The sequence below is a fragment of the Arachis ipaensis genome, chromosome B03 (assembly GCF_000816755.2).
Source record: "Arachis ipaensis cultivar K30076 chromosome B03, Araip1.1, whole genome shotgun sequence".
NCBI classification, from domain to species: Eukaryota; Viridiplantae; Streptophyta; class Magnoliopsida; order Fabales; family Fabaceae; genus Arachis; species Arachis ipaensis.
The window spans coordinates 125,772,076-125,780,426 of NC_029787.2; the positions used below are offsets into that span (position 1 = coordinate 125,772,076).

The following is an 8,351-nucleotide window of genomic DNA, read 5'->3' on the forward strand; positions in this document are numbered from 1 at the left end:
GGTTTGTATATATAGAATACCATAATAGCACAGCCTGGAGAGAAGGTCACGAGGCTCTTAAGATCAGAGGAGTCATAGTCACTGATTGGTAATCTTTTATGACTTGAGGGACCAAGCATTGCACCCCCTACTCTTCACTAGATTCCACACAGCACAATCTTACATGCAATTTTCTTTTCTTTTGTTTTCCCCATTCATTCATTTGAGTAATAAGAACAAAGGCAAAACTACAAAATGAATCACATGAGAGCTTTGAAAGGAACAACCAGATGAATATATACACAAATATACAATACATTTTTGAGTGGACTAATAAGGTCACAAGTCTAATAATTCAGGGTGTAAGTTAGGATTTGCATGGATATATATTACATTATGTTCAGTTTTGAATTATTTAGGGGTCAGAGAGAGCAGCACATAAAATCACATGATAAGACTTTAAGATTAAGAGGACATATGACCAAAATATGAAATTAATAAAGTCATTTATTAATGAATTCAATACAAAGCACACACAAATAAAAGGCCCCAAAGACCTTTTTCTCTCATTTTTATAAGCCAAATTTAGGCCACTATGAAAAAGAGGGTTCTCTCATGATCCCTCTCTCTCTCTCAAACAAATAAAAGAAATCCAAAGTTTAAACCTATAAACACGTATTTCCCATCACACGCGTGGACACCAGCCAATGGAGTCCTGTATAGTTAGGCCATACCCCGAGGCCAAAGAAGAAATAAAGAAAAAATGTAAAAAAAAAAATTAATAAAAATATATCACACTCACACACACGTAATTGGCACGTGAAAACAGCACCATCTGCACACGTGCCACAGTAAAGTCCACAAAATGTAGCCAACTCCAAACTGTTGCTGAGTAGTGTTGACTGTAGAAGAAACAATGATGCATGTTGGCAAAGATGAGAAGCTTGACTAATATGATGACATGAATAATGATGAACAGCTACCCCCCAACCTTCAAAGCTTCAAATTCAATCCCTTAAGTTATATATTTATGTAACTTTACGTACCTGGCTCCACTATCTTCATCTATTTCACCAATAATCAATGCAACCTTTGAATATTCGTCCAATCTCCAACCCCCTCTTTCTTTCTTTCCATGCATCCACACTTGCATTGCAAGACCAAGCCATAAATGAATCTATCAGTACTCAGTAGCTAGTTACGTTCACAGCATTTCCCTTTCTCAATTCTCACTCAGAGCAAATTCTATTTATGTTACAAAATCTTCCCTTCCCCAAGGGAATCTGCAAAGCCATTAATGAATGGCAATGCCAACCAACTTGAAATAATAATTATTATAAATTATAAATTCTCCAAGCTCCAAACCCATCAAACTCACATCATACATATACAATATACACTTTATAGTAATCTACACCATCACTCATGAGTCAATTTTTAATCACAAAAAAAAAACCTTGTAAAAAATTTTGAGGTTTCTACATAGACAGCATGGACCACCACCTTATTTCCTTCCTTTTCTTTTTTGTTTCTCCCTCCCTCATTATTTATTCTTCCCCCACCCCCTCATTTTCACACGGAGTTCCCCTTTTCATCTTCATTCACCCACAAACAGTCATTTAATTTTCTCCTTTTATTGTAAGACAAGGATAATGAAGAAGAGGGCGAGGGGAATGATGATGCAACAGTAGTAGTACTCGACCTCATTCGGGTCCTAGTTGTTACTCGCATCTGTGGCAAATACTTAGGGGGATTTATTCTCCGATTACTGTGAATCACAATAAGTTCTTGCATCAACTGGTAGCACCCTATAATTTTTTCCTGCAACGACCACATGCATATATATATCTTATTTGGAACCTGATCTGATATCTATAATAATATTGATAACTTGTATATCTATATCTATTAATTATTTAGCATAGTACATGCTTACTTTTCTTAGTCCCTGGCACCATGATTCAGCATTCTCAGGCTTAACAAGAGAGCAATTAGGAATTTCATTAGCTGCACAGAGTATTGCTGCGGCAGCAATACATGATGGCCTGTATGCAAGAAAGCTAGCCTCTGTCCACCAAAAATTAAATTATAAGTTTATAACAAAAAATAATTATTAATAATCACATTGAGCAACTAACAATGCATGCTTTAATTTCATTACTTTCCACTAGTATTTGATTATGTCAAGTTTCAACGGTGTGATTCATTTATTGTCTATGACGTCCAGCTACCTCAACAACAGTTAACTACCATAATGTCCAACAAATTGAAGGAAGGGCTCTTTGAAAATATATGCATTTTAATTTCATGACCTACCTTGGATATTAGACAAGATGATTTCCGTAGCTCGAGAAATGAGGAAGGGAGTAAAAGTTCCAGCTGAATCAACTTTGCACGCAAAGAAACCAAGGAAGCTAAGTGGGGTAACTGATCTCAGCCTCCAATCCAACACACTAAGAACAAGTAGCTCCATCCTACGTATGGTTCGCGGCTCAAATACGTATTTGGCTCCTTCCACCTGTTTAAATAATTACACATGCCAAATCAACATAGTTTCTTATTAATTATCTATTTGAACTTTGAAAGGATTCCTCATATACCTGAAGGTCCAAGAGAGAGGGAACAAGAGGTTCCTCCATCTTTGCCGCTAAAGACAAACAAGCAACTGATAGAAGCTGAAGAGTCCACCCACTTGTTTGCTGTAATCAAGTGTCAACATAACCGAAATGCTAATAATTAAGTAATTATCATTATCTTCATTCATGATCACTGTATAATAAACCATTATTTCATAGCTTCTATATGTCTTAAATAGTATTCACACATCAGCCATGCACGTGCCAGGTTAGAGAGTATATACTAGAAGCTTGCCCGACCTGTCATTTTCCATGAGTATCCAAAAATCTACAACAGTATACTTTTACAAATAAAAAATGCCAGTAGTATATTAATGGGCAAGAGGAATGCTAGGTGAGCAATTTTTGTGATTTGTAGCCATTAAATAGTCATCAATGATGGTTTTAATGGTGTGAGATTTCATCCAATAGCTCATTTTTCTTTGCTAGTTACATGACCAGAATTTAATAAAGTTGACCCCCTAAACTTTTCCAATGGGTAATGCTAGGTATACAAAAAAACAGTCAAAACTTGCCTTATTTAATGCTAAATAAGGCAAATTTTGGCTATTTTTTACTGATTTTCTTTGATTACCAAACATTTATCTATTATTAAAATTAGTCACTAATATATTTATGTATAAATATAGATATAATTTAATTATTTTTAATATATATTTATATTTTAATATATATTTTATATTAGTAATTAATTTTAGTGGCTAATTTTAATATATACATAACATAATTTTTCGATTAAATTATTATTTAATATATAAATATTAGGTAATTAATATGTTTTTTTGTTTTTAAAAATTAACCAATTTTATTTTTTACTAAAAATATTAGCTAGCTACTTGATATTTGTTTTTACGTGAAGAATTGACTTGCTAATAGTATATATATTATTCGTACACAATTATAGCGAAAAAGGTACTTTTACATATATATATTTATAAAATTCAAGACTATTTTATCATTTGTCGAATATAAACAAGTGCTTTATTTAATCAATAATTGACGAGTTAATGTTATAGTAGCTGCGCTGCTTTTGGATTCAACTGAAAACGATCCAAAACCAATTAGAGTCCTAGACACAATAATTAGGTCTTAAATATGAATACGTAACAAACAAGATAATAAAGGGAGTAGGTATTTGCACACTACTGTAGCCCAATCTAAAGTTTGTTAAGCAATTAAGTAATCAAGTAGCAACATATTATTGACTCTTGCCGATGTTATCACGGATAGTCATACCATGGGTTGCTATAATGAAATACTTTTTCCTTTTTATTTTGGTAGACAATGAAATGAAAAACACAAGAAACTTAACACAAGAAAAAGTTAAAAATCAAGAGTAATTAATTTTATATACAATTAATAATTAAAAATTATTAAATTATTTTATAAATTTAATTATATTATCATTTTGTTAAAAACTCAGGTAAAATAGACTTCATCAAAAGTTGATACCTGATAACCGTTAGATGAAAAATTAGCTAAATCAATTAAATCATTTATTCACTCTCAGATATCAACTTCACGTAATGTCGACTGCATTTGAGTTTCCACCTTATCGTTTAATATCTTTTAATTATTAACTTGAGATGAAAAGAGAGTACATGAGTTTTCACCATGCAATTAATAAGAAGTTTTGGCATTTGAAAAGTTGTATGTGTAATTACTGCGTTAGAAAATTTCTTGCCACGCACGTGACAATATGATTTGATTTGACGAAACGTAAATTAAAGGTGCGGAGAGATGAGAGTGCTGACCGGCAGGTGGCGAGAATCCAAAAACCGATCCAAGTAATTAACGGAGAGGTATGCCGTCAGAGGCTGAAAGCCATAGTACGAGTGAACCTGCGAAACACGTAATAATAATTAAGTAATGGATGCAGGGAAAATCGAAGATCTAGAAGTTACTAGAGAAACGCAGTAGTTAGTTACGGCAGTGGCATTAATGTAAAATGAGGCAATTTTGGAAGGAACGGAACGAGAGAAGTGATTTTCAGTTGTAACTACCTTGAGGATCCATGCAACGGATTGTTCTCTTGCGTTGGCGTCGAGGGAGCGAGACTGAAACCTGGAGAGGTACTCCAATCCGGGGACGAAGTTGCGTTCGTGCTCCATGAAACACGCGATGGATTCCTCCGTCCACGACGACGACAATGAAGAAGATGAAGAAGACGATGACGAGGGTGATTCCGGCGAGTGTTGTGTGGAGAGGATTCCGGAGGAGTCCTCGCAGCAGAGGAGGTCATGGTGGCAATCGGAGCAGGTGGAAAGAGGCATGTATGTGTAGTTAATTCAGTTTGCTGCGGCCATGTGGATGGTTGAGTCGGCGGAGAGAGAGTGATGGACTTTAAAAGGAGTGTGTGAGAAATAAAGACAGAGTGTGATGAGTGAGTGGAGGAGCGGGGTTGGTGAAAGAGATGTATGTGTTGTTGTGTTTGGTTTGGTTTGTTTTGAAGCTTCAGCCTCTGCCTGTTTCACTTAAAATATGAATTCATCAATTATACATTTTTTTTCAAATAAGTATATATAATAAGTGCGTATTTGATTTGATAAATAGAAGCGTGGGGACAGTAACAGTAGTAGATATCAAACTGAGATGTGGTGGCATGAGATGATTGGGCTTCCATAAATCACCCTAATGAAACTATTTGAGCAGTATTGATAGAAAGATGAAGATGAAGATATTGTTTGGATTAGATGGAATTTGAGACAAGTCATTTTCTCACTGTTTGGATTCACGGTTGGTCATTGGAATTGAAATAACGGAAATGGAATACAACACTATTGAACATCAATTTTATCGAGGAAAAATAAAGCATCACGCATACTATATTTAAAAAGAAAATGAACAAAAAAAATATAAGTAAATAATGAAAATATTAAACAACGTGAATAATTGATATATTGGATGTTCATTTTACTAGGTATGCAGATGATTATTTTAATATTAAAATTTATGTAGGTAATTTGGATATGTAATGTATTTTGATTTGATTGGTGGTTGTTCATATTGTTTAAGAAAGTTATTGGTTACATAACATTATCCAAAAATAAATAAAAATGACTGGGTATCATATATTATGTCTGCAATATTATACAATTAACAAATTTTATTATTGTGAAATTTCGTAGTTGGAGAGATTTGGGCTCTCATCAATCTCTGTCAAGTAAGTCCAAAGGTGAAGGGTGAAGAAGTTAGAGAAGGGAGTGAGAGAGAGAGATGAACAGAGGAGGAAGGTGCAAGCGAAGAAGAAGCTGTTAGTGAATTGGAATTTTGGAGAATTATTAGAATATGCAGAAGGAGAGAATTGGAGAAGATGAGAAAGAGGAATTTTGGCGAAGATGAAAGTTGTTTTCATTCATCATCTGTTTTTGCATTACATGCTTATCTTTATATAGTTACGGAAGAGCTAATTAACTTAATCTACCAACTAACTTTGCTAGCTGGCAACTCTAACTGACTAATATTAACAGCAGCAATTTACTAACTAATTCTAAGTCTGTTATATCAGGTTACAGCCTCCCTCAAACTAGGACTATGAATATCCAAAAGGCCTAGTTTAAAAATGTTGCTTGAGAAGGGACCAGGGGCTAAGGCCTTGGTAAGGAAGTCAGCCAACTGGTTCGATGAAGAAACCGGCATGAGGTGTGTGAGACCTGAGAGATGTTGGTTTCGAGTAGTGTGTCAATCAACCTCGATGTGCTTAGTTCTCTCGTGGAAGATAAGATTAGTGGCTATGTGGATGGCTGATCTATTGTCGCAAAAAAGTGTGATGGGCTCTGTCAGTGGCATGCCCAAATCATTCATGATGTAAGATAGCCATTGAGTTTGGCATGTTGCCAGGGCTAGAACTCTGTACACAGTTTCTGAGGACGACCTCGCAACAGTGTTCTGTTTCTTGCTTTTCCAACTAATGAGTGGCTTTCCAATGTAGAAGCAATGGCTAGTGATGGATTTTCTGGAATCTGCACACATTGCTCAATCTGCATTCGAGAATCCTGTGAGTTTAAGATCATTGGTAGGCAGGAAGAACAGACCAATTGAGGGACATCCTTTTAAGTACCGCAGCACCCTGTGAGCATCTTGCAGGTGTACATCTATGGGACAATCAATAAACTGACTAAGTCTTCCCATTGCATAAGCTAAATATGGCCTTGTGTTGGTCAGGTACAAGAGCCTGCCAACTAGTTGTCTGTATGGGGCTTGATCCTCTAATGCATTGCCGCTTTCCCTTGACAATTTTGATGCAGAAGTGTAATCCATTGAAGTGCTAGCTGGCTTGCATTCTAAGAAGCCGAAGTCTTTGAGGATGTCTAAGACATACTTGCGTTGACAAAGATGGATCCCTTTTAATGAGCGGGTCACTTCCATGCCTAGAAAGTACTTCAAGTTCCCCAAATCTTTAATTTTAAATTTTTGATCAAGTAGCTGCTCGATTGAATCAATCTTAGCAAGATCATTGCTTGTCAAGACCAAATCATCCACGTAAACTATGATGATTGTAACCTCCTGAGCTGTGATTTTAGTATATAAAAAATGATCCGATTCTGATTTAGAGAAATCAGCTGAGCTCAATGTTTCAGTCAATTTTAAATTTCACTGCCTACTAATTTGTCACAAGCCATAGAGCGATTTTCGCAATTTATGACATTAAAAATGGCNCAGTCTCAACGTAAATGATTTGTTTTTTCATTGTCAAGAGATTGAATTATTGAAGGGCGCATAAAGCTATTATACATTGCTTATTATTAAGTGCAAATAACCATGATAAGTGACAAGTTACTAATTAACACATTGCATGATCAAACATGTTTCAACAGACAACACATCGCAAAATTAAATTACAGAGGGCAAATCGCAAATAAAACTATGGTGAACTGTTAAAAAAATTATTCATTAATGACATGTAATAATTACTTAAGTTTACAATGTTTTTACTTAATAATCATGCATAACCATATTATTTTATATATTAAGCATAATTATAATAAGAGTTTAGCTAATATATATTTTAAAGAGACATGATAAATTTAGCATAATTATAATAATTAATGATAACTGAACGTTGGTTGATCAATTTCATTGATATATAAAATAATAGATAATATTTTTAACAGTTAGAGTTATTGGATGAAACGCACAAATGATTTAAAAATTCAAAATGTCCATGAGTTACACTAGCTAGCTAGCTAGTACGAAAATATTCTTGAATTTGTTTTATATAACACGCTGAATTGATAAATGAAGCTAGCTAGGAAACTAGCTAGTGAACCATATTTGATATTAAATATTGGTGATGATTAATTAAATTTGGGACCTTTGAATATCTATTATTAACAATCCTGCTAGTTAGATAATAAGAGATGCGAACAATTTGAATAATGGACTATATTTTAGGTTTATTAACTATTTAAAACAAAAATTATATTTAATTAATTTAAAATTTAATTTTTAAAATTAAAATTAACTTTTTTTCTAATCTATTATTTAAATTGTTTCAAAAAAAAAAACGTTATTTCTGTATACTTTTTTATTATCAACTTATCACCCCAAAAATGCAATTGGATTACCATTTCGCTTTCAGCCTTGTTCCCTTTGTGTGGGCCATCATAACATTTTCGTATATAGTATTTGTTTGTCTTTTGCATGTAGTTTCCTAAGCGCCAAGTGCCCAAATAAAATCCAATCACATACAAGTTCATATTTTGTTTGTCTAAAAATTAATTTGCACACTGCAAG

The 8,351-nt window shown here is 34.0% G+C and overlaps 1 protein-coding gene across 1 annotated transcript; it reads right to left on the reverse strand.

Annotated features, from left to right (window-relative positions):
- LOC107631441 (cyclin-D1-1) lies at positions 469 to 4,774 on the reverse strand (the record flags this gene model as incomplete). Its single annotated transcript, XM_016334886.2, is given in 6 exon segments — positions 469 to 1,800; positions 1,916 to 2,046; positions 2,296 to 2,497; positions 2,580 to 2,678; positions 4,370 to 4,456; positions 4,619 to 4,774. Coding segments are annotated over 6 exon segments (924 nt in total), but the record flags the coding sequence as incomplete, so codon positions are not given.